General features: G+C 40.8%; 1 protein-coding gene across 1 annotated transcript; it reads left to right on the forward strand.

The window, feature by feature from the left end:
- Positions 1-344: 344 nt before the first annotated feature.
- On the forward strand, positions 345-26,565 carry cldn23l (claudin 23-like). The gene is made up of 2 exons (XM_061895967.1): positions 345-602; positions 24,067-26,565. Exon 2 carries the CDS (start codon positions 24,148-24,150, stop codon positions 24,895-24,897), a length of 750 nt encoding a protein of 249 aa, XP_061751951.1. The 5' UTR covers positions 345-602; positions 24,067-24,147; the 3' UTR covers positions 24,898-26,565.
- The last annotated feature ends 1,325 nt before the right edge of the window (positions 26,566-27,890 follow it).

Consider the following 27,890-nt stretch of genomic DNA (forward strand, 5'->3'; position numbering starts at 1 on the left):
TCATGGCTGTTAGCGAATAAAAATCCGTCACCTGGCCGCACCGCTTTATTAGCCGCAGGGGTCAAAGTGTTGGAAACAGGTAAATAAAATAAATAAATGGGCTGTACTTGTATAGCGCTTTTCTACCTTCAAGGTACTCAAAGCGCTTTGGTAGCGTCTTATAGCGAGAGCATCATGTCATGTGAAGTCATTCTAGTTGTATTGTACAGCTTCACATTACATTTTCTAATCGGGAAATACGTCACAGTACACATTTAGTTAAATTTTAATGCATTCTGAAAAATGGCCATCGGGAGAGGAGCTCTTTTCTTCTCCCCTGTTATGGCCAGAGTGGCATAGACACACAGGCGCTCGATACAACACAGATATCCTTCAGCAAATCAAACACACACACACACACACAAACACACACGCTCTCTCTCTCTTGCAGAAGGTGAGACGGAGAAACAGACGGGGCGGGAGACAGCCAAGCTACAGCGGGAAAGAGGAGAGTGAGAGGGAAAAAAAGGACAAGGACAACCGGAGGCATGGAGACAGAAGGAACTGCAGCATCTTCTGAGAGGCAGCTCTGTGACCTGCTGAGCCGTGAACGCCACTGAAAGGTAAGTCGGAGCACGTATGATTATTATCATCAACAGATGCATCATGCACATGGTTGTTCAGAACCAAGCTGTGGTCTCACCGGCAGGCAACATGATCATTTCTGCATTTAGTGTTGTCCCAGGTATGATAGGCACCGGTTACAGAAACAACAAAAAAAAAAAGACGCACCGCCTTCTCTGATACTTTGTGCGTCAGCAACATTTAATTCCCTCCAGGTGCAGATGAGGTCCTGCAGCTTTTCAAACGGTCAACTTTTCTGCTGAAATGAAGTCATAATGCAAAAGGAACATTTCTCCTGATTTCCCCAATGTAAGTACGCGTTAGTTACACTTCTCATCAAATTAAAGGACAATCGGTGAAGTATTTCGCTCTCGGGAATTTTAGACAATGTTGTAGGGCAGGGGTAGGGAACCTATGGCTCTAGAGCCAGGTGTGGCTCTTTTGATGACTGCATCTGGCTCTCAAGATAAATCTTAGCCTGTGTATCGGCTGGGGACATCTCTGCGCTGCTGATCCGCCTCCGCTTGGAATAGTTTCCTGCTGGGTCCGCTGTGAACGGGACTCTCGCTGCTGTGTTGGATCCGCTTTGGACTGGACTCTTGCGACTGTGTTGGATCCATTATGGATTGAACTTTCACAGTATCATGTTAGACCCGCTCGACATCCATTGCTTTCCTCCTCTCCAAGGTTCTCATAGTCATCATTGTCACCGACATCCCACTGGGTGTGAGTTTTCCTTGCCCTTATGTGGGCCTACCGAGGATGTCGTAGTGGTTTGTGCAGCCCTTTGAGACACTAGTGATTTAGGGCTATATAAGTAAACATTGATCGATTGATTGATTAGCTGACATTGCTTAACACGATAAGTAACGAATAATTCATCCAACGCCCGTGACGCGAATCCCTTAGGGGTGATGGACAACTGGGCAGTGCCTGAAAAGCTGCAGCCCGCCACTGTAGACCCCAACTCCCTCTCCTCTGTTGCAAGTCTGGAGATGTATGTTGTGATACGTATATATGCTTTGCTCTGGAGTTTTGTTTTTTTTCTCCCCATAGCTGTTCTGTGACCCTAAACACTGTTATTTTGTCTAATCAAATCAATCAGTCAATCAACAAAGTTGTGTTGTACTTGGGCAATAACAATACTTACCTACCTACATAATTACGCTGGTAATCACAGTGTCAAAATATCCGCTTTCTACCGCACCTGTTCAAGAAGTCGCATTCATGATAAGAAGTATTTGATTTATTATTGGTTGGCTTCAGAATAACAATGTTATTAAAAAGAATAAGAGACCTACAATACTCGAAAAATGTTGGTCTTACTAATAAAATGCAGGCATGTAGTTACATTCATTGCTAAAAACTATTATACGGCTCTCACGGAAATACATTTTAAAATATTTGGCTTTCATGGCTTTCTCAGGCAAAAAGGTTCCCTACCCCTGTTGTAGGGGCTGCACACACCTGTCACTCCACATGGTTCACTGTTCTTATTATTCTAATTATCAGGATACTTATGATCTTGTTTCGAGGTATGTTGATCGCTTTCAATGTTTTATATTTGGTGAAAGTGCTGACAAATGATTCATTTTCCCAAAAATTAGATGACACTTTTGAATTTAGATTTATCATATCATTTTCTACCCCCTGTCCCTTTTTGGGGTCACGGGTGGTGCTGGAGCCTATCTCAGCTGCATTCGGGCGGAAGGTGGTTTACACCCTGGACAAGTCGCCAACTCATCGCAGGGCCAACACAGATAGACAGACAACAGTCACACTCACATTCACACACTAGGGACCATTTAGTGTTTCCAATCAACCTATCCCCAGGTGCATGAATTTAGATGTATCATAATTAATCACAGGTTATTACCATCCATCCATCTTTTTCCGCTTATTCGAGGTCGGGTCGCGGGGGCAGCAGCCTAAGCAGAGAAGCCCAGACTTTCCTCTCCCTTGCCACTTCATCCAGCTCCTCCCGCGGGATCCCGAGGCGTTCCCATGCCAGCCGGGAGAAATAGTCTTCCCAACGTGTCCTGGGTCTTCCTTGTGGCCTTCTACCGGTCAGACGTGCCCTAAACACCTCCCTAGGGAGGCGCTCGGGCTAGCCACCCCATCTGGGTCCTCTCGATGTGGAGGAGCAGTGGCTTTACTTTGAGCTCCTAGAGAGCTTCTAACCCTAGAAAACTCATTTTGGCTGCTTGTACCCAGGATCTTGTCTTTTCAGTGATAACCCCAAGCTAATGACCATAGGTGAGGATGAGAATGTAGATCGACCGGTAAATTGAGAGCTTTGCCTTCCGGCTCAGCTCCTTCTTCACCACAACGGATCGATACAGCGTCCGCATTACTGAAGACGCCGCACCGATCCGTCTGTCGATCTCACGATCCACTCTTCCCTCGCTCGTGAACAAGAATCCAAGGTACTTGAACTCTTCCACTTGGGGCAAGATCTCTTCCCCAACCCGGAGATGGCACTCCACCCTTTTCCGGGCGAGAACCATGGACTCGGACTTGAAGGTGCTGATTCTCAACCCAATTGTCAATTGTTGCTATTTTTAGAATATTTTAAAAAAAATCTCACGTACCCCTTGGCATACCTTCAAGTACCCCCAGAGGTACGCGTACCCCCATTTGAGAACCACTGTCCTAGAAGGCAGGGAGGAACTAAAACCTCTTGAATAGTTTCTACCTCAGTTTGGACTTTTTGTTGAGGTAGCACATAATTCATATGTGGAAAAGACAAAGGAGATTTTTGATACAGAGAAGAGTTTTCATTTATGCTTTATTTAGTTTTTTGTTCAATCCTAGATGGGCTATGACTTAAAGTTGAATTGCTTTGTAGTTACAATGAAATTAAGTCTAAGTCTATTGTGTTCTTCATGGTGTTTTTTAAACAGCACAGACTTTTTTTCTCAGAATTTTCAACTAACTTGGAGTGTTTTGTCAAGAGGGTTATTTGTGATATGTACATTTTCAGAATGTGCTTGTTCTATTTTGGGCAGAAGTACAACAAAAAAAACAATCTGAAGTTGTGGTATTTTTGAGCGCGGCCCACATGGGAATAGATTTTCCTCCATGCGGCCCCTGAGCTAAACTAAGTTCTGTTCTAGTCAGTCCCTTAAAAGTGCAAAAAGTTGCATCAAAAGTTGCGTTGTCTTATTTTATTCCAATAGCAATACACCCCCTTTTAAGAATCTGTGATCAGTGTTTTAATTGTTTATCAACTCTAACTCCAAAAATTACAGTATCTCAACAAATCTACCAAAATATGCTGTATGAGCAGCCTAAATTAAACATTTTGGAATATTGACAGCAATTGATCAGATCTTGCAAGATTTTTTCAAGTTGTCTGAATTTTCAGAACTTCTTCCCAAATATTTCAATGGAAAATGCATGTTTTGTTTAGGTGCCTGATTTTGCGGGAGCATTTTCAAAAAGTTGCATTTTTTTAGAGCTTAATATTTCCAATAATAATACGTTTCCTTGTGATTATATTCATTCATAATCACTGTTTTTTGCAAGTCCGAACCCTAAATATGAATTGTTTGCATCTTAAATAAAAAAAAAATCTTAAAGAGTCACAGCAACTCAGCAGTACCTTCAGGATTTTGCAGGTTTTATTCTTTGTGAAATGCTAAAATTTGCAGAAGAGAAATTTGAAATACATTGCGTGGCGCAGTGGGGAGAGTGGCCGTGTGCAACCCGAGCGTCCCTGGTTCAATTCCCACCTAGTACCAACCTCGTCACGTCCGTTGTGTCCTGAGCAAGACACTTCACCCTTGCTCCTGATGGGTGCTGGTTGGCGCCTTGCATGGCAGCTCCCTCCATCAGTGTGTGAATGTGTGTGTGAATGGGTAAATGTGGAAGTAGTGTCAAAGCGCTTTGAGTACCTTGAAGGTAGAAAAGCGCTATACAAGTACAACCCATTTATCATTTATATGGCCTCTGCCACTATATTAGGGAATTTTGCTGAATAAAAACGAATCAATAAAAAAATATATAGAAACAAAATCGCTCAAATTGGTTGAATTTGCATGAATTGGCGCAATTGCAAAATCTTGGAGGGCCAAGTGGTGTTTTTTCAGACAAATGATAGCACGAGACACTTAGCAGGGTTTGCACATTTTGACAAATGTTCACTTTACTCCTGTGTAGTTGTTTAGTGGAAGAAAAGTTTGCTGACACAAATAAATGCAGTAAAATTTAATACTGGACATATGGTACTAAAATATATCATATTTGAATGGCATAGTGCAAAATAGAGTATTGCAAATATTTTTTTAAACTGCAATTAACACAGGTTTCTGTTTTTGTGTATATTTGGTTTATTTTACATTTGTTTTACTCAGGAACAGGTTGTATTTAAAATGTTGCAAAATATAATCCTACAGGTATATGTACAAAACGTATGTTTTAGTCACTGAATTGTATTTTTTCATGAATGAGAATTTAAAGGGGAACTGCACATTTTTTTTAATTTTGCCTATCGTTCGAAATCATCATGAAAGACATGAGGACGGATAGTTGTTTTTTTTAATTCATTCGAAATAATAAAAAAAACGTAAATAAAAGTCCTGTTACAATGGAACCATTGGAAACTCCACTATTCTGCCCATGAAACCCAATAAATAACCATTCAAAAAGCGCCAACAATACTCCATTTACATTTCATGACTTGAATATTAGCCAAGTATTGGTGATATTGTTATTATAAACGCTTACACAGACAAATTATTTATAGTGGCGCCGTGATTACTTCAGCGTGCGCCTATGTTTACATCATTGAGTGGTCTGCTGCTTCCTCGATTCCTTACTCCCTGTATGTTTATTGTAGATCCTAAATCATGCCTCTCACCTGAAAAGTAGATGGCTGAGAATATAATCCAACAAATTGAGACACTTTGGCAGCTATTTAGGACCTGGAACTGGCAAGAACGACACAGTGTTTCCCCACCCCCAAAATTGTGCAGTTCCCCTTTGAAACCAAAAACAATTGGTTGATATTAATTTCATTTTAAAAAACAAAAACTAAAATTAAAAACACAGAGTTCTTCTTCCTTAGTGATGAAGAACAATAACTAGATTAACTAGAAAATGTACAAGAAAATTTAAATAGACCTGCTAGTAGTGTTATAAACCTCCGGCCCGGGGTTGCTCGAAGACCAACTTGTTACCTTCTAGGCAGTTGTTTTTAAGAAAAATGCAAAATTAGTAAAAAAATAAATAAATAAATAAATGAAGTTAGCATGCTCAGGTTAGCATAAAGTATTCTAATGTTACTATGGTAACAAATAACCAGACAACACATGTACATGAGATGATGTCACCAAGTAAGGACAATGATAATTTTTAGGTTTAAACATGAATTGGCGAAAATGCTAGCATAAAAATGCTAAAATACAAAAATTTTGCATACTTGCAAGAGGGCACCAAGCATCAAAATCCATGAATTTTACATTGAAGTTATTAAAATGAGCAAAAAATATGTTTAAATGCTAATGTTAGCTTGCTAATATAAGAAAATTTACCATACTTGCAAGATGGTGCCAAGTGTCAAAATCCATGATTTTTAAGTTTAATCATACACAATTAACTAAAATGCTAGCATAAAACATGTATGCTAACATTAATATGCAAACATAGGAACATTTTAGCATGCTGATGAGAATGCGCCAAATATAAAAAATCTCAGATTTTTAGGTTTAAACATATACAATTAGCTAAATTACTAGCATAAAACATGCATGCTAACACATGCTAATGTAAAATGAGAACAATTAGCATACTTGCAAGAATTGATTTAAGTCACCATGTTTTGTCTTATTCGGAAGTTGATATTTATTTAAAGACAAAACTATGGATGGAGCATTCATCCATCCATCCATTTTTTACCGCTTATTCCCCTTTGGAGTCGCGGGGGGCGCTGGTGCCTATCTCAGCTGTGCGTGGGTTCCCTCCGGGTATTCCGGCTTCCTCCCACTTCCAAAGACATGCACCTGGGGATAGGTTGATTGGCAACACTAAATTGGCCTTAGTGTTTGAATGTGGGTGTGAATGTTGTCTGCGATGAGGTGGCGAATTGTCCAGGGTGAACCCCCCTTCCCACCGATTGTAGCTGAATGGAGCATTTTTCAATAAAATGTCTTGTTTTTCAAAATACAAGTCAAATAAACCAATCTGGTTTTTGGGGTTTTTCAATTGGCATTTGTTTAAAATTAAATAACCAAAACATAGACTGACCAATATTGTACTTCAATGACAACACACTTACTTCAAAAGCACACAAAAAAATACTACAATACCCCGAGAGGGACAAGCGTTAGAAAATAGATGGATGGATACTAGGGGTGTGGCAAAAAAACGATTCGAATACGATGTGCAATTCAGAATTGATTCTCATTTTAAAAAATCGATTTTTTTTTTTTTTTTAATCAATCCAACAAACCACTACACAGCAATACCATAAAAATGCAATCCAATTCCAAAACCAAACCTGACCCAGTAACACTCAGAACTGCAATAAACAGAGCAATTGAGAGGAGACACAAACACGACACAGAACAAACCAAAAGTAGTGAAACAAAAATGAATATTATCAACAACAGTATCAATATTAGTTATAATTTCAGCATAGCAGTGATTAAAAATCCCTCATAGACATTATCATTAGACATTTATAAAAAATAAAAATAAAAGAACAATAGTGTCACAGTGGCTTACACTTGCATCGCATCTCATAAGCTTGACAACACACTGTGTCCAATGTTTTCACAAAGATAAAATAAGTCATATTTTTGGTTAGTTTAATAGTTAAAACTAATTTACATTATTGTAATCAGTTGATAAAACATTGTCCTTTACAATTATAAAAGTATTTTTTTTTTTAAATCTACTACTCTGCTTGCATGTCAGCAGACTGGGGTAGATCCTGCTGAAATCCTATGTATTGAATGAATACAGAATCGTTTTGAATGGGAAAAATATCGTTTTTGAATCCTGAATCGAATCGAAAAAAATCGATATATTATCGAATCGTGACCCCAAGAATCGATATTGAATCGAATCGTGGGACACCCAAAGATTCACAGCCCTAATGGATACAATAACGTAACTAGATATAGTGGATTACTTTTGGTTTCATATCCACTTTTTATATGAACTACCTTGGTGAATGTATTTTTTAATATGATTAAATAAATGTTTGCAGCCTTTACATGGCTGCCTAGATTGCCCTAACACAGTAAGGTCATCAAAAATGTAGTTGATGACTATTGGTTTCAGTTATACTTTTATATGAATTACCTCGGTAAATGTATTTTTAACATGACTAAAGGGAGCGCTAACTTTCCAAAGTACACCGCCCTCCTTTGACTTGTGGTGCTTAATTATATGAACTACGGCGCTTGGAATCCTTAGAACTTCATGTTATTACAAAGCTACAATTGAAGTAATAGTCCAATAAATATTTGTAGCATTATCAACTCCGAATGTTACCTTTAAACATATGTTACTGTTTACCCACCCTTCAGCATTCCTATCACCTTAATCACGGGAAATGCTGCACTGCCAGTAAGTGAGACTGAAGAAGATTTTATTTTTTTCTTCATTCGATTTCTTTTTAATAGTTGTCCTCCTGATTTCTTTGTTTCCAAAACACATCAGCGTGTGTTGGTGGCAACTGGCTGACTTTGCTCAGGTTGGCTATTGTGGCTGTCTCTGCATTGTTATTCTGCATTGTTATTCTGCATTCAGACTGACGTTATTACAAAAGGGGAGTGAAGCCTAACAAGGTTATTTCTGGAGATCAATTGTTTGGCTTTGAGGAAAGACGTCACACAGTTAAAAGGGCACTTTTGGAACACTGTCTATCATTCACAATCTTTACGTTTTACCATGGACCCCGACTTAAACAAGTTGAAAAACGTATTCGAGTGTTACCATTTAGTGGTCAATTGTAAGGAATATGTACTGTACTGTGCAATCTACTAATAATAGTTTCAATCAATCAAAAAAAAAAATGTGAGAATTTTTTTCATGCAATGTAAGTCATAATACAGCAAGTACGAGGGGGTTAACAATGAAGCTGATGGGAGTCCTCAATTTCCCCCATAAATCACTCTCAAAACATCTAAAAAAACATTAAAAATACTCAATTTACACCGAGTCACCTCAATATTAACCAAGTATTAGCGATATTGTTATTGTAAGCACTAATGCATATTACATTTTGTACATTTATTGGCTGCAGAAGTCTACAAGCCGCAAGTGTACACATTGAAACAAGGAATACTTGCACACGGGTCTTAAATCTTTGGCGTTGGGGCTGGTTTTTGTGCGTTTCTTCACGTGATGAGTGTGAGTCCATAAAGCGCGAAATGGCTGACTGAATGATTCTGTAAGTGTGTAAGTGTGTACATGACCTATTTACACACGGGTCGCAAGTCTTTGGGGCTGGTTTTTGTGTGTTTCTTACCGTGCTGGGTGTGAGTCCATAAAGCGCGAAATGAATAGAATAAAGTTTTATTGTCATTATTGCAGTGAACAGGTTCAAAGAACAACGAAATTGGAGCAGATCCCCTAAGGTGCATATACAATATGGTAATATAAATAGTTAAAAAAAGATAGAAATAAGAGATGTATTTATATATATCCACACAGATGCATGTACGCATACATATGAATATATATACACACATACATATAACATTATTGCACATTATAGTTAAGGTTTATTTCATGTGTTGTGGGGGGCTGGTCCCAGCAAATTTCATGCAATGATTTGTTTTTAGTGCATGTAAACATATAGTATATTGGCTGCAGAAGTCTACAAGCCGCAAATGTACACATTGAAACATGAAATACTTGCACACGGGTCTTAAATCTTTGGCTTTGAGGCTGGTTTTTGTGTGTTTCTTCACGTGATGAGTGTGAGTCCATAATGAGCAAAATGGCTGACTGTATGATTCTGTGAGTGTGTTTAATTTAATGTGAACATCTTATTGGGCCACGGAGACACGTTCAGCAATTCAAATGGTTTGATGTGACCAGGCTAAATTTATTGGTGGCACATGAGGCTTGTGAACCCACAAAAATCCATAAATTATCCGCAGCATTGTATAAATCACTGTGTTATAGGGGAACTGCACTTTTGGGGGAAATTTCGCCTTTCATTCAAAATGTTTATGTAAGACAGGAAAACATATTTTTCTCTCTTTTTTATGCATTCTAAATATTACATAAATGGGATCAAAAGTCCAGTTGCAATGGAGCCTATAGCAGCCGTTCTTTTGGTTTGCTCTCATAATGCTACTGTTGTAATGACATTTGTACTTCATACAGCCATTTTTGTGCTTAAAAATGGTTTCGGAATAACCCTACATGTGCTACACATTTTGGGGGGGCAGGAGGTACCTAGATGTATTTTAGATGCGTTAGTACAATATTTAAAATGTAAATAAACGAATTAAGGTTAATTCCATGTGTTTTGGGGGGCTGGTCCCAGCAAATTTCATGCAATAATTTGTTTTTAGTGCATGTAAACATATAGTATATTGGCTGCAGAAGTCTACAAGCCACAAGTGTACACATTGAAACAAGGAATACTTGCACACGGGTCTTAAATCTTTGGCTCTGGGGCTGGTTTTTGTGTGTTTGTTTACGTGATGAGTGTGAGTCCATAAAGTGCGAAATGGCTGACTGAATGATTCTGTGAGTGTGTTTAATTTAATGTGAACAAACTTATTGGGCCACGGTGACACATTCAGCAATTCAAATGGTGTGATGTGACCAGGCTAAATTTATTGGTGGCACGTGAAGCTTGTGAACCCACAAAAATCCATAAATTATCCGCAGCATTGTATAAATCACTGTGTTATAGGGGAACTGCACTTTTGGGGGAAATTTCGCCTTTCATTCAAAATCTTTATGTAAGACAAGAAAACGTATTTTTCTCTCTTTTTTATGCATTCTAAATATTACATAAATGGGATCAAAAGTCCAGTTGCAATGGAGCCTATAGCAGCCGTTCTTTTGGTTTGCTCTCATAATGCTACTGTTGTAATGACATTTGTACTTCATACAGCCATTTTTGTGCTTAAAAATGGTTTCGGAATAACCCTACATGTGCTACACATTTTGGGGGGGCAGGAGGTACCTAGATGTATTTTAGATGTGTTAGTACAATATTTAAAATGTAAATAAACGAATTAAGGTTAATTTCATGTGTTTTGGGGGGCTGGTCCCAGCAAATTTCATGCAATAATTTGTTTTGAGTGCATGTAAACATAGACTATATTGGCTGCAGAAGTCTACAAGCCGCAAATGTACACATTGAAACAAGGAATACTTGCACACGGGTCTTAAATCTTTGGCTTTGGGGCTGGTTTTTGTGCGTTTGTTTACGTGATGAGTGTGAGTCCATAAAGTGCGAAATGGCTGACTGAATGATTCTGTGAGTGTGTTTAATTTAATGTGAACAAACTTATTGGGCCACGGTGACACATTCAGCAATTCAAATGGTTTGATGTGACCAGGCTAAATTTATTGGTGGCACGTGAAGCTTGTGAACCCACAACAATCCATAAATTATCCGCAGCATTGTATAAATCACTGTGTTATAGGGGAACTGCACTTTTGGGGGAAATTTCGCCTTTCATTCAAAATCTTTATGTAAGACAAGAAAACATATTTTTCTCTCTTTTTTATGCATTCTAAATATTACATAAATGGGATCAAAAGTCCAGTTGCAATGGAGCCTATAGCAGCCGTTCTTTTGGTTTGCTCTCATAATGCTACTGTTGTAATGACATTTGTACTTCATACAGCCATTTTTGTGCTTAAAAATGGTTTCGGAGTAACCCTACATGTGCTACACACTTTTGGGGGGCAGGAGGTATCCTAGATGTATTTTAGATGTGTTAGTACAATATTTAAAATGTAAATAAACGAATTAAGGTTAATTTCATGTGTTTTGGGGGGCTGGTCCCAGCAAATTTCATGCAATAAATTGTTTTAAGTGCATGTAAACATAGACTATATTGGCTGCAGAAGTCTACAAGCCGCAAATGTACACATTGAAAAATGAAATACTTGCACACGGGTCTTAAATCTTTGGCTTTGTGGCTGGTTTTTGTGTGTTTGTTTACGTGATGAGTGTGAGTCCATAAAGTGCGAAATGGCCAACTGAATGATTCTGTGAGTGTGTTTAATTTAATGTGAACAAACTTATTGGGCCACGGTGACACATTCAGCAATTTCAATGGTCTGATGTGACCAGGCTAAATTCATTGGTGGCACGTGAAGCTTGTGAACCCACAACAATCCATAAATTATCCGCAGCATTGTATAAATCACTGTGTTATAGGGGAACTGCACTTTTGGGGGAAATTTTGCCTTTCATTCAAAATCTTTATGTAAGACAAGAAAACATATTTTTCTCTCTTTTTTATGCATTCTAAATATTACATAAATGGGATCAAAAGTCCAGTTGCAATGGAGCCTATAGCAGCCGTTCTTTTGGTTTGCTCTCATAATGCTACTTTTGTAATGACATTTGTACTTCATACAGCCATTTTTGTGCTTAAAAATGGTTTCGGAGTAACCCTACATCTGCTACACATTTTTGGGGGGCAGGAGGTACCTAGATGTATTTTAGATGTGTTAGTACAATATTTAAAATGTAAATAAACGAATTAAGGTTAATTTCATGTGTTTTGGGGGGCTGGTCCCAGCAAATTTCATGCAATAATTTGTTTTTAGTGCATGTAAACATATAGTATATTGGCTGCAGAAGTCTACAAGCCACAAGTGTACACATTGAAACAAGGAATACTTGCACACGGGTCTTAAATCTTTGGCTTTGGGGCTGGTTTTTGTGCGTTTGTTTACGTGATGAGTGTGAGTCCATAAAGTGCGAAATGGCTGACTGAATGATTCTGTGAGTGTGTTTAATTTAATGTGAACAAACTTATTGGGCCACGGTGACACATTCAGCAATTCAAATGGTCTGATGTGACCAGGCTAAATTTATTGGTGGCACGTGAAGCTTGTGAACCCACAAAAATCCATAAATTATCCGCAGCATTGTATAAATCACTGTGTTATAGGGGAACTGCACTTTTGGGGGAAATTTCGCCTTTCATTCAAAATCTTTATGTAAGACAAGAAAACATATTTTTCTCTCTTTTTTATGCATTCTAAATATTACATAAATGGGATCAAAAGTCCAGTTGCAATGGAGCCTATAGCAGCCGTTCTTTTGGTTTGCTCTCATAATGCTACTGTTGTAATGACATTTGTACTTCATACAGCCATTTTTGTGCTTAAAAATGGTTTCGGAGTAACCCTACATCTGCTACACATTTTTGGGGGGCAGGAGGTACCTAGATGTATTTTAGATGTGTTAGTACAATATCCATCCATCCATTTTCTACCGCTTATTCCCTTTCGGGGTCGCGGGGGGCGCTGGCGCCTATCTCAGCTACAATCTGGCGGAAGGCAGGGTACACCCTGGACAAGTCGCCACCTCATCGCAGGGCCAACACAGATAGACAGACAACATTCACACTCACATTTACACACTAGGGCCAATTTAGTGTTGCCAATCAACCTATCCCCAGGTGCATGTCTTTGGAAGTGGGAGGAAGCCGGAGTGTTAGTACAATATTTAAAATGTAAATAAACTAATTAAGGTTAATTTCATGTGTTTTGGGGGGCTGTTCCCAGCAAATTTCATGCAATAATTTGTTTTAAGTGCATGTAAACATAGACTATATTGGCTGCAGAAGTCTACAAGCCGCAAATGTACACATTGAAAAATGAAATACTTGCACACGGGTCTTAAATCTTTGGCTTTGGGGCTGGTTTTTGTGTGTTTGTTTACGTGATGAGTGTGAGTCCATAAAGTGCGAAATGGCCGACTGAATGATTCTGTGAGTGTGTTTAATTTAATGTGAACAAACTTATTGGGCCACGGTGACACATTCAGCAATTCAAATGGTGTGATGTGATCAGGCTTAATTTATTGGTGGCACGTGAAGCTTGTGAACCCACAAAAATCCATTAATTTGCCACAGCTTTGTGTAAATCCAAGTGTTATAGGGAACTGCACTTTTTGGGGAATTGTTGCCTTTCATTCAAAATTCTTATGTAAGATACATAAGTTCCTCTCTTTTTTACGCATTCTAAATACTACATGAATGGGATCAAAAGTCTGCTTACAATGGAGCCTATGGGAGCCATTCTTTTGGATTGCTCTCATAATGCTACTGTAGCAATAACATTTTTACATCATACAGCCATTTATGTGCTTAAAAATGGTTTATGAGTAACACTAAAGGTGCTACACATTTTTTTCTACATGTGTTTCGGATGTGTTAATATCATCTTTAAAATGTCAATAAACGAATTAAGATTTATTTCATGTGTTTTGGGGGACTGCTCCCAGCGATTTTCATGCAATAATCAGTTTTTAGTGCATGTAAACGTACCAAGTGTGTGCATCAGGGTCAGATGAGGGCACCTTTTTACTGTCTTGTGTGTGGGGGCCCAACATGTGGTTGTTGTTTTTGCAGTGGCGCAGTGGTTAGCGCTTATGCCTCACAGAGAGAAGGTCCTGGGTTTGATTCCCAGGCTCGGGGTCAATCTGTGTGGAGTTTACATGTTCTCCCAGGGACTGCACGGATTCCCTCCGGGTACTCCAGCTTCCTCCCACTTCCAAAGACATGCACCTGGGGATAGGTTGATTGGCAACACTAAATTGGCCCTAGTGTGTGAATGTGAGTGTGAATGTTGTCTGTCTATCTGTGTTGGCCATGCAATGAGCTAGTGACTCGTCCAGGGTGTACCCCACCTTCCACCCGATTGCAAGCTCCTCCAAAAGGGACAAGCGGTAGAAAATTGATGGATGGATTTTAAAGACATTTTTCGGGCCAACACAGCGTAAATCTGCCGTACGTCAGCAGTTAAAAGGAGCCTTTGTAACCTGTTGTTAAAATGTTTCATTGTAACTTATATATCTAAAAACATACTACGAGAAATGATTCTTAATCCTTTGGGAATCAAAAATCGGAAACAGACTCAAATCCAATCATGAGTTGCCCAAAGATTCCCACCTCTCTTGGTTCGGTTTTGTAAAAGGAGGATAAAGTGCACAATAGCGATTGGAGAGAGCTTGGACAAACATAGCTAATTAGCATTAAAGCTACAGACGCACAAGACGGAATCAAAAAGCACCAAACAGTCTAAATTAGTGTTGGTACCAAAATTATTTCGATATTTTTTCCAAATTAAGGGGACCAAAAAAATTTGCATTATTGGCTTTATTTTAACAAACATTCTTAGGGTACATTAAACATATATTTCTTATTGCCAGTTTGTCTTTAAATAAAATAGTGAACATACAAGACAACTTTTCTTTTAGTATAAATTTATATTTTTCTGACGGTCAAAGTAAACTATGCAATCTAATATTGGTGCATGCAGAAGTGGAAACACACGTTGCTTTTGAGGTCCCTCGGAAATCAGAGTAGTCACTGTGCTTACGTTTTCTTTTGAACAAATGCCTGCGTTTATTACACAAGGCAACTAATAGCATTTGAGGAATCGAGAAAGAGCCATCAATCTGTCAATCCTTTCCGTGTCCGGGCCAGGTAAGGTTCCTAATTAAGTCTGCTGGCATATGCAGTAACATATTTTCCATTCTATTATTTTTGTCAGCATTATTAAAGACAAGTGGTAGAGAATGAATTATTAATCCACTTGATCATTTACCGTAAATATCTGCTTAGTTGCTCTTTTAACATGTTCAATTTAAACTTCTTTTAAATTGCAATAATCACATATTTTTCTGTTGATTGATACTTTACATTAGTTTTGGATGATACCACAAATTTGGGTCTCAATCTGATACCAAGTCATTCAAAGTGTTATGATCCGCTGCTCGGATCATATCATGTTCTGGTTTTGGTTCGTTTTTGTATTATATTCTGTTGGTGTTTGACTTCCTTAGTTCCTGGTTTGTTCTGTTTCCATAGTTACTCATTAGATTCACCTGCCGCTTGCTTTTGACGCGCACCTGCCTCTGGATTACTGTCTTTATTTAAGCCTGCCTTTTCTGTTCATTCAGTCTTGCCTCCTAATTTGTGTTCGCACAACAGTGACGACCTTGATCCTCTATTCAGTAATCCCATACTTGTACTTGCTAGCTTCCGCACTAAGCCTTTGTTCCTCTAGCTCTCATGCTAGTAGTTTTGTTTTGCCTTTTGTGCCTTAAGCAAGTTTTTCTGTTATTTCTCTAGCTCCCATGCTAGCGCTTTTGTTTTTTTCTAGCTCCGAGGCTAGTTCTGTTTGTTTTGACTAAGTCTGTTTTTATTTGTTAAATAAATCAATTATTTCTTACCTTCACGCTGTGTTCGAGCCCGACTGCATGCCTGAGAGAACAACCCGCATCACTACGATGCCACGTAATCGTCACACAAAGTCCTCATGTCCTCAGGGGACGGACCAGTACTTTTCAGAGGAGGTACAGTTCCGAATAGGATTCATTAGTATCGCGGTACTGTACTAATACCGGTATACTGTACAACACTAGTCTAAATTTGAGCATCAAGGCTAAATATCAATCAACACTTCCAATAGACTATTGTGGGACATCTAATTTCAAATTGTTGAGAAATGATGAGAAATAACGGAGAGCTGATAACATCCCCATCACTTCAAATGGATTGGTTCGTAAATATTCACTTCAGCTATAATTATGGTGTTCACTCTTCTTGTCAGGGACATGCATTATTGAGACGCTACGCGTCCTGACAAAAAAAAACCCCAAAAAACCCATACGATCTCACACGGGTGCCTGAACTCAACATTTCTGTATCAGCCAGCGCAAAGGTCTGGAATAGAAAGCCCACTAATGAGCTTGTGTGATAAATAAAGCGCTACGTTGTGAGCTGGCAGGTTATTGTCTCATAGCAACAGAGACCATTCACGTCGTCGGCAGCAGCAGCTGTGAAACACAACCTGACTCCGCTTTCACTGGCTGCAGTGTCGGGTTTTGGGGGATTTTTTTGACTCGTGCATCTGTTTGCTCTGCTTCCCTCAGCGGCTCTCAGTGGTACGTGTACCACTGGTGGTACTCTGAGAGCCGAGTGTTTTCTGAGGTGGTACTTGGTGAAACACGTTTGAGAACCACTGAGCTGGTATAGAGTCCTCAGTATGAAAGGCTGCTTCAGTTAAATAAATCAATTCACTATATGAATGCCACAGTGTGGACTGTGAATGACATGTGTGGTAATGCCTATGGGTTGTGCAGCGGAAAAAACATGCTAGCATAAAGTTCATGTGATGCAAATTTCCTCAAAGTGTTTTAATGATTTAGACCAGGGGTGCCCACACTTTTTCTGCAGGCGAGCTACTTTTCAATTGACCAACTCGAGGGGATCTACCTCATTTATATATATCATTTATATTCATTTATTTATGAAAGAGACATTTTTGTAAACAAGTTAAATGTGTTTAATGATAATACAAGCATGTGTAACACATATAGATGTCTTTCTTTCACAAAGACAAGAATATAAGTTGGTGTATTACCTGATTCTGATGACTTGCATTGATTGGAATCAGACAGTAATGATGATAACGCCCACATTTTCAAATGGAGAAAAAAAGTTGTACTTTCTGTACAATACCACATGAAAGTGGTTGGTTTTTGGCATCTAATTCATCCATCTTCCATACACTTTACAAGAAAAACATTGGCGGCAAATTCCGTAGCTTGCTTGATTGACATTCACGGCACCCGAGGGTCTTGTGAGATGACGCTGGCTGCTGCCAGTTCATTATTATGAAAAAATGACAGAGAGGAAGGCGAGAAACACTTTTTATTTCAACAGACTTTCGCGCCGTCCCTTCCGTCAAAACTCTAAAGGCCGACTGCACATTTCCTATCTTCACAATAAAAGCCCTGCTTCATGCTGCCTGCGCTAACAAAATAAGAGTCTCGGAAAGCTGGTGTGCACAAGTGATGTGCACGCCAGCTTTCTGAGGGATCGCTTGTGCACGCCAGTTTTCCGAGACTCTGTATTTAGTTAGTGCAGGCAGCATGAAGCAGGGCTTTTATTGTGAAGATAGGAAATGTGCAGTCGGCCTTTAAAGTTTTGATGGAAGGTACGGCGCAAGAGTCTGTTGAAATAAAAAGTGTTTGTCGCCTTCATCTCGGTCATATTTTAATAATAATGATCTTGCAGCAGCCAGCGTCATCTCACAAGACCCTCCGGTACCGTGAATGTCATTTAAGTGACGTCTTGGTGAAGATTAATGATCACTAATTTTTAGGTCTATTTTTTTTAAAAGCCTGGCTGGAGATCGACTGACACACCCCCCGCGGTCGACTGGTAGCTCGCGATCGACGTAATGGGCACCCCTGGTTTAGACAATTTAGTTGCATAAGACCCGCACTTGCAAAAATATATTATGATTGATTGTAGACATGTTTTGGAAGAGATCTGTCATGTCTGTTGTTTATGTTTTTGTTTGGCCATGTGCTGTTTGTTTTTTGGACACTTCGTTCCTGCTTTCACTCTTGTTTTGTCACCATAGCAACCATTAGTTTCACCTGTATCACATTTGGAGTCCGCACCTGTTTTCACTAATCATGTCACTTATTTAAACCGAAAGTTGCCAGGAAGTCAGCCTGGCGACTTTATCTCTGTTCACTTCATGCCATGCTACCTCTGTTACTCATGTCGGTCCACGTAAGTTTTTGTTTTTTTCATTTCACAGATATCGAGTTTTCTATCATGTCTGTTGATCATGTTTGTTCCATGCTCTATTCTTGCCATAGTAAGTCATACTCATTTTTCATGCCAAAGTTCATGCTGTTCTTTTCAAGTCACAGTAAGTGTTGTTTGCGTTATGTTCATAGTTTATGTTAAAGTGTTAGTTTTGTTTCTTGAGCCAAGTTGTGCCTCCGCAGTGAGCGCTTTTTGTTTGTACCTTTTTTAGTCACAATTAAATCATGTTTTTACCTAAACGCCATGTCCCCAGTAGTTCGTCTGCTTTTCTGGGAGAACGACCCCGCAGCAGGCTGCGACGCCCCCACTATGTCAAGATCTTGCTCAAATTCCACACACTTGTGCCTGTTGGTGCCCTAAAGCAGTGGTTCTCAAATGGGGGTACGTGTACCCCTGGGGGTACTTGAAGGTATGCCAAGGGGTACGTGAGATTTTTAAAAAATGTTCTAAAAAAAAGCAACAATTTAAAAAATCCTTTATAAATATATTAATACAATGCAATATTCAGTGTTGACAGCTAGATTTTTTTGTGGACATGTTCCATAAATATTGATGTTAAAGATTTCTTTTTTTGTGAAGAAATGTTTAGAATTAAGCTAATGAATCCAGATGGATCTCTATTACAATCCCCAAAGAGGGCACTTTAAAGGCCTACTGAAATGAGATTTTCTTATTTAAACGGGAAAAGCATACTTGATCATTTTGCGATATTGCCATATTTTTGCTGAAAGGAATTAGTAGAGAACATCGACGATAAAGTTCGCAACTTTTGGTCGCTAATAGAAAAGCCCTGACGTCACGAGTTGCAGGGCTCCACACATATTCACATTGTTTTTAATGGGAGCCACCAGCAGTAAGAGCTATTCGGACCGAGAAAACGACAATTTCCCCATTAATTTGACCGAGGATGAAAGATTTGTGGATGATGATATTGATAGCGAAGGACTAGAAAAAAAAAAAAAAATCAAGTTAAAAAAAAAAAAAGGCGATTGCATTGGGACGGCTTCAGATGTTTTTAGACACATTTACTAGGATAATTCTGGGAAATCCCTTATCCTTCTATTGTGTTGCTAGTGTTTTAGTGAGTTTAATAGTACCTGATAGTCGGAGGGGTGTGTCCACGGGTGTCTTGACGCCAGTGTCTGAGGGAAGTCGACGGCAGCTGTATGGACGGCGCAAGCTCAGCTGATCTCCGGTAAGAGGAGACTTTTTACCCCAATTTTCTCACCGAAAACTGCTGGTTGACCTTTAGTCGGGATCCATGTTCGCTTGACCGCTTTGATCCATAGTAAAGCTTCTCCTCCGGGAATTTTAAACAAGGAATCACTGTGTGTTTGTGTGGCTAAAGGCTAAAGCTTCCCACCTTCATCTTTCTACTTTGACTTCTCCAATATTAATTGAACAAATTGCAAAAGATTCAGCAACACAGATGTCCAGAATACTGTGTAATTATGCAGTTAAAGCAGACGACTTTTTGCAGCGCTAATATTTCCTTACAGTCCGTGACGTCACGCGCATGTGTCATCATTCCGCGACGTTTTCAACAATAAACTCTGCGGGAAATTTAAAATTGATATTTAGTAAACTAAACTGGCCGTATTGGCATGTGTTGCAATGTTAAAATGTCATCATTGATATATAAACTATCAGACTGCGTGGTCGGTAGTAGTGGGTTTCAGTAGGTCTTTAAGTTGATTACTTCTATGTGTAGAAATCTATTTATAATTGAATCACTTGTTTATTGTTCAACAAGTTTTTAGTTATTTGTATATCTTTTTTTCCAAATAGTTCAAGAAAGACCACTACAAATGAGCAATATTTTTGCACTGTTATACAATTTAATAAATCAGAAACTGATGACATAGTACTGTATTTTACTTCTTTATCTCTTTTTTTTCCAACCAAAAATGCTTTTCTCTGATTAGGGGGTACTTGAATTAAAATAAATGTTCACAGGGGGTACATCACTGAAAAAAAGGTTGAGAACCACTGCCCTAAAGGTGCGTACCAATTTTGCACCCAAAAACCTCAAAGTTACTAAAAGTAGTTTTGTCAAGCACATTGAGCTTTGTGATTAATTCCCACTCAACCTCATTAATGGTGGTCATATTTTGGTGTTTACTGCAATAACAGCACCACCATGTGGTGTATTAGTCTGGAATATACAGGCACAATAAACACAGTAAGAGTCCAACTCTGAACCAATTTTCAGTCTGTGTCCCTCGTAGGGTTGTTCGGTATAACGGCATTAGTATAGTACCGCCATACTAATGAATCATATTCGGTGCTATACCGCCTCTGAAAAGTACAGGTCCACCACCCTGTCGTCACGTCGTGACATTGCAGGTTTACGGGCATACGAGCTTGTTCGGCAGCGCACAATCACAGAGTACTTACAAGCAGACAGAAAAGGGAGAACGGACGCATTTTGGCTTAAAAACTAAAAGGTGAAGCTACAACACTGAAACGCCCACAGGAAGAGGTGCTTTAACCTCTAAAAGCCTTAGTTGGCCACATGCGTGGACAGCACCTTTAAGATCTTATTTCCAAAATTGTGTATAGTACTGAATTGGGTGGGGTCTTATGCCGACTTATGGACACTTGTACTGCTACCTGGTGGTGTCGGAAGAGTATAACATACAATGGAATTAGAAAAAAAAAAAAAGTTTTAAAATAAAAATGTGCATGTCACTACACATGAAGTACACATTTGTGCACTTATGGGCTAAGTACATCATATAAAAAGATGATTTTAAAAAAAAATTCTAATTAGGGTCCAACAAGTCCAAATAGCAAAGACAAATAATAAAGCATGTAAACAAACAGCTCGGGCCTTAGGAGGTTAAGACACGGCTAGCTAGCTAGTAGCTAAAGTCCAGCCGCAGTCAGCAGTGTTTTAGCTACTTATAAATCACTCATTCTTGCTTCCGTGGCGGAAAATAAAGTAAGTTTCTTACAAGTATCATCCCTGCAGGACGAGGAATAGCTAAACATGCTTCACAACACACTATAGCTCACCGGGGTCAAAATGTAAACAAACTCCATTGGTGGATCTACACCTAACATCGACTGTAATGATACAAAGTACAAGAGTGCATCTAGTCGATACTACTATGAATACGTCGATATTTTTTGGCATCATGCCATCTTCTTTGGTTTTTAAAAAAGGTATATTATGTTTATAAACTCAGGAAATATGTCCCTGGACACATGAGGACTTTGAATATGACCAAAATATGATCCAAAATAATGTCAAACAACATCCAAATAAGATATTTTTAAGTTTTAACAGAAGTGTAGATAGAACATGTTAAAAGAGAAATTAAGCAGATATTAACAGTAAATGAACGAGTAGATTAATACAAACCCTGTTTCCATATGAGTTGGGAAATTTGTGTTAGATGTAAATACAAACGGAATACAATGATTTGCAAATCATTTTCAACCCATATTCAGTTGAATATGCTACAAAGACAACATATTTGATGTTCAAACAGATAAACATTGGGTTTTTTTGCAAATAATCATTAACTTTAGAATTTGATACCAGCAACACATGACAAAGAAGTTCGGAAAGGTGGCGATAAATACTGATAACGTTGAGGAATGCTCATCAAGCACTTATTTGGAACATCCCACAGGTGTGCAGGCTAATTGGGAACAGGTGGGTGCCATCATTGGGTATAAAAACAGCTTCCCAAAAAAAGCTCAGTCTTTCACAAGAAAGGATAGGGCGAGGTACACCCCTTTGTCCACAACTGCGTGAGCAAATAGTCAAACAGTTTAAGAACAACGTTTCTCAAAGTGCAATTGCAAGAAATTTAGGGATTTCAACATCCACGGTACATAATATCATCAAAAGGTTCAGAGAATCTGTAGAAATCTTTCCACGTAAGCGGCATGGCCGGAAACCAACATTGAATGACCGTGACCTTCGATCTCTCAGATGGCACTGTATCAAAAACCGACATCAATCTCTAAAGGATATCACCACATGGGCTCACGAACACTTCAGAAAACCACTGTCATTGAATACAGTTTTTCGCTACATCTGTAAGTGCAAGTTAAAGCTCTACTATGCAAAGCAAAAGCCATTTATCAACAACATCCAGAAACGCTGCCGGCTTCTCTGGGCCCGGGATCATCTAAGATGGACTGATGCAAAGTGGAAAAGTGTTCTGTGGTCTGACGAGTCCACATTTCAAATTGTTTTTGGAAATATTCGACATCGTGTCATCCGGACCAAAGGGGAAGCGAACCATCCAGATTGTTATAGGCGCAAAGTTCAAAAGCCAGCATCTGTGATGGTATGGGGGTGCATTAGTGTCCAAAGAATGGGTAACTTACACATCTGTGAAGGCACCATTAATGTTGAAAAGTACATACAGGTTATGGAACAACATATGCTGCCATCCAAGCGCCGTCTTTTTCATGGACGCCCCTGCTTATTTCAGCAAGACAATGCCAAGCCACATTCAGCACATGCTACAACAGCGTGGCTTCGTAAAAAAAGGAGTGCGGGTACTTTCCTGGCCCGCCTGCAGTCCAGACCTGTCTCCCATTAAAAATGTGTGGCGCATTATGAAGCGTAAAATACGACAGCGGAGACCCCGGACTGTTGACTGACTGAAGCTCTACATAAAACAAGAATGGGAAAGAATTTCACTTTCAAAGCTTCAACAATTAGTTTCCTCAGTTCCCAAACGTTTATTGAGTGTTGTTAAAAGAAAAGGTGATGTGACACAGTGGTGAACATGCCCTTTCCCAACTACTTTGGCACGTGTTGCAGCCATGAAATTCTAAGTTGCAAACCCTGTTTCCATATGAGTTGGGAAATTGTGTTAGATGTAAATATAAACGGAATACGCTGGATGTAAATGTAGTTTCAAATGTACATACAGGTAGCCTAAATAGCATGTTAGCATCGATTAGCTGACAGTCATGCCGCGACCAAGTATGTCTGATTAGCACATAAGTCAATAAAATCAACAACACTCACCTTTGTGATTTCGTTGACTTTATCGTTGGGAAAGCATCTGCTTTGAGTGTCGCAGGATATCCAGACATTCTTGCCATCTCTGTCGTAGCATCGCCGGTAAAAACCAAATGAGGGACTTTCGCATCTCTTGACACTGGAGCAATTTAAATCCATCGACTGGTATGTGTTTGTTTGGCATTAAATGTGGGTGGAGGGAAAAGCTGGATGCAAATATAGCTACAAATGAGGCATAATGCTGCAATATGTACACAGCTAGCTTAAATAGCATGTTAGCATCGATTAGCATGCCGTGCTAATCGATGCACATTCTACGTAAATCAACTTGAATCCGTCCCTGATCGTGTTGTTACACCCTCCGACGAGGCATGATGTCTCCAAGGTATCGGAAAATAACAGAGCTGATTTGACTCGATGCGTGTGATGTGGTAGGGAAAAATGGCGTTGAGTACCGATGTGACGTCACGTTCTGACGTCGTCGCTCAGAAAGGGATAAACAGAAACGCGTTTAATTCGCCAAAATTCACCCATTTAGAGTTCGGAAATCGGTTGAAAAAATATATGGTCTTTTTTCTGCAACATCAAGGTGTATATTGACGCTTACATGGGTCTGGTGATAATGTTCCCCTTTAAGGATAAAATGGAATTCTCTTTTTCTTTCCATACCAGATGATTGTTCTTCAGCATCCTGTGGTCATCTCTATAAGACATCTGAAAAGTTAAAGAGATCATACTGGAAGAATCCTGGGTATGCAGACTCCGACCTCCATGGTGATGGGCATCGTCTTCGCCCCGTTAGGACTGGTCCTGCTCTTCACCGCAGCCATCACGCCCCAATGGAGAGAAGGCCAGACCCGTCTGGGTCTTGCCAGGCCGGGCTCGCTTCTCCGAACCATCGTGAAAAGCAACAGCCAAGCGGGGGTCAAGTCGGGATCCGTGGACTCGCTCCTCTTAGTCCGCTCCGATGGACTTTGGGAGAGCTGTCTTCAAGTGGAGCACTCGGAGCTGAAGCAGTGCTGGCCGGTGGCGGGGTCCTACCAGCGGGACTGGAGGGTCCGCCTGGCGCAAGGCTTGGTGCTGACCTCCTTGTTCCTGTGCGGCACCGGCATCGTTCTGGCCTGCATCGGCGTCCGCTGTTGGACAGATCTACCGCTCCGAGGGGTGGCGGCTACGGGTGGCCTCCTGGTGGTGATGGCGGGGGTGCTCAGCATGAGCGCCTTGGTGGTCTACACCCACTACCTGAAGAGGCTTGGGATGGAAGACGCCCGGCAGGAAGTCCACAACACCCGCTTACCTCAGCTGAGCTTGCGCCCGGCCGGCTCGCTCTACTTCGGCTGGCTGGGGTCATGCTTACAAGTGCTGGGAGGGGGCGCGTTGGTCTTTAGTTTCAAGCGACCCAGATGCCAAACTTGCCCGGAGTTCGCCGCCTGCCCCGCGTGTCGCCGCTGCTCACAGATTCGCAACAAGCCTGACTCAGATGTTTATGAAGTCAGCTCTTAGCTTGATTTTGACCGTACGCTTGCATCCAGTGATTCAGTGAGTTGTGACGTCGCTGCTGTCATTTGTCAAGACGGACTTTGTCCGTTGTTGCAGGACTGGAGACTGATCTTCCAACGTTTATTCTTGTGCGGCCTTCTACAGCCATGCTTTGTACTGTTAGAAGAGTAATGTACTTTTATTTATTGATTTCTTTTTTAATAGTGCCTACTGTATCATCCACAATGTGACACAAGAACACGTCTCCCTTATTTGGGTGTTCTAAATAGCAAAAAACTGCCAGTAAGAAGCGGCCAATGCTGATACAATCGATTCCGTCTATAAAGCCCTCTAAATAAAACATCCGGTAACACTTTAGTATGGGGATCATATTCACCATTAATTAGTTGCTTATCAACATGCAAATTATAAATAATGAATGATAAATGGGTTGTACTTGGGTGTACTGGAGAGGAGGCTACGCCGGATAGTCGAATCTCGGATTCAGGAGGAACAGTGTGGTTTTCGTCCTGGTCGTGGAACTGTGGACCAGCTCTATACTCTCGGCAGGGTTCTCGAGGGTGCATGGGAGTTTGCCCAACCAGTCTACATGTGCTTTGTGGACTTGGAGAAGTCCTGTGGGGAGTGCTTGGAGAGTATGGGGTATCGGACTGTCTTATCGTGGCGGTCCGCTCCCTGTACGATCAGTGCCAGAGCTTGGTCCGCATTGCCGGCAGTAAGTCGAACACATTTCCAGTGAGGGTTGGACTCCGCCAAGGCTGTCCTTTGTCGCCGATACTGTTCATAACTGTTATGGACAGAATTTCTAGGCGCAGTCAAGGCGTTGAGGGGTTCCGGTTTGGTGACCGCAGGATTAGGTCTCTGCTTTTTGCAGATGATGTGGTCCTGATGGCTTCATCTGGCCGGGATCTTCAGATCTCACTGGATTGGTTCGCAGTCGAGTGTGAAGCGACCGGAATGCGAATCAGCACCTCCAAGTCCGAATCCATGGTTCTCGCCCGGAAAAGGGTGGAATGCCATCTCCGGGTTGGGGAGGAGACCCTGCCCCAAGTGGAGGAGTTCAAGTACCTAGGAGTCTTGTTCACGAGTGGGGGAAGAGTGGATCGTGAGATCGACAGGCGGATCGGTGCAGCGTCTTCAGTAATGCAGACGTTGTACCGTTCCGTTGTGGTGAAGAAGGATCTGAGCCGGAAGGCAAAGCTCTCAATTTACCGGTCGATCTACGTTCCCATCCTCACCTATGGTCATGAGCTTTGGGTCATGACCGAAAGGATAAGATCACGGGTACAAGCGGCCGAAATGAGTTTCCTCCGCCGTGTGGCGGGGCTCTCCCTTAGAGATAGGGTGAGAAGCTCTGCCATCCGGGAGGGACTCAAAGTAAAGCTGCTGCTCCTTCACATCGAGAGGAGCCAGATGAGGTGGTTCGAGCATCTGGTCAGGATGCCACCCGAACGCCTCCCTAGGGAGGTGTTTAGGGCACGTCCAACCTGTAGGAGGCCACGGGGAAGACCCAGGACACGTTGGGAAGACTATGTCTCCTGGCTGAGCTGGGAACGCCTCGGGATCCCCCGGGAAGAGCTGGACGAAGTGGCCTGGGTGAGGGAAGTCTGGGTTTCCCTGCTTAGGCTGTTGCCCCCGCGACCCGACCTCGGATAAGCGGAAGAAGATGGATGGATGGGTTGTACTGTTGTACTTGTATAGCGCTTTTCTACCTTCAAGGTACTTAAGGCGCTTTGACACTACTTCCACATTTACCCATTCACACACTGACGGAGGGAGCTGCCATGCAAGGCGGTAACCAGCACCCATCAGGAGCAAGGGTGAAGTGGCTCGCTCAGGACACAACGGACGTGACGAGGTTGGTACTAGGTGGGGATTGAACCAGGGACGCTCGAGTTGCGCACGGCCACTCTCTCACTGCGCAACGCCGTCCAGATTAGTACATAAATAATAAATTAGTGACATATTGCCTCTTAATTGGTCATTATTAAGTATTTATTAATGCCTTACTCTGCATGGCCTTATTACACAACCAGTAAGCCATTAACTAAGAGTTTTCCCTCAATAACCTCAGAATTATTGCTTATTAGGTGGTGACTTGTGCGTCTGCCTCACAATACGAAGGTCCTGGGTTCGATCCTGCGCTCGGGATCTTTCTGTGTGGAGTTTGCATGTTCTCCCCGTGAATGCGTGGGTTCCCTCCGGGTACTCCGGCTTCCTCCCACTTCCAAAGACATGCACCTGGGGATAGGTTGATTGGCAACACTAAATGGTCCCTAGTGCGTGAATGTGAGTGTGAATGTTGTCTGTCTATCTGTGTTGGCCCTGCGATGAAGTGGCGACTTGTCCAGGGTGTATCCCGCCTTCCGCCCGATTGTAGCTGAGAAAGGCTCCAGTACCCCCCGTGACCCTTAAGGGAATAAGCGGCAGAAAATGGATGGAGTACTAAGTAAGGAAGTTGTTGTATATGATTCTCCCATTAATACCACTTAATGAATAGTAGTGTCCAAAGAACACTAAATTAGGTCTTAGAATATGTTCCCCATACTAAAGTGTTACCAAACATCCAAAGACCCCCAAAACCGTTTTGTATACATGCTGTAACTACGAATGTACTCTACTGTAGTGACAGTCCATACCATGAATTGATTAACATGGACCCCGACTTAAACAAGTTGAAAAACTTACTCGGGTGTTACCATTTAGTGGTCAATTGTATGGAATATGTACTGTACTGTGCAATCTACTAATAAAAGTTGCAATTAATCAATCAACAGGCACATTCCTAATATGTAATACTTACTGTATTTTAGGCCTTTTTGGCATTACCGTAACTCAGGGGTGTCAAACGTACGGCCCGGAACAGGTTTTGTACGGCCCGCGGGATGAGTTTGCTAAGTATAAAAATTTGACGAAATTTTTGAATTTAAGAAACTGCTGTTCAAACTGTGTCCACTAGATGTCGCAATAGGAATATTTTGTATCTTTGTAGATCA

The sequence above is a fragment of the Nerophis ophidion genome, linkage group LG03 (assembly GCF_033978795.1).
Source record: "Nerophis ophidion isolate RoL-2023_Sa linkage group LG03, RoL_Noph_v1.0, whole genome shotgun sequence".
NCBI lineage: Eukaryota > Metazoa > Chordata > Actinopteri > Syngnathiformes > Syngnathidae > Nerophis > Nerophis ophidion.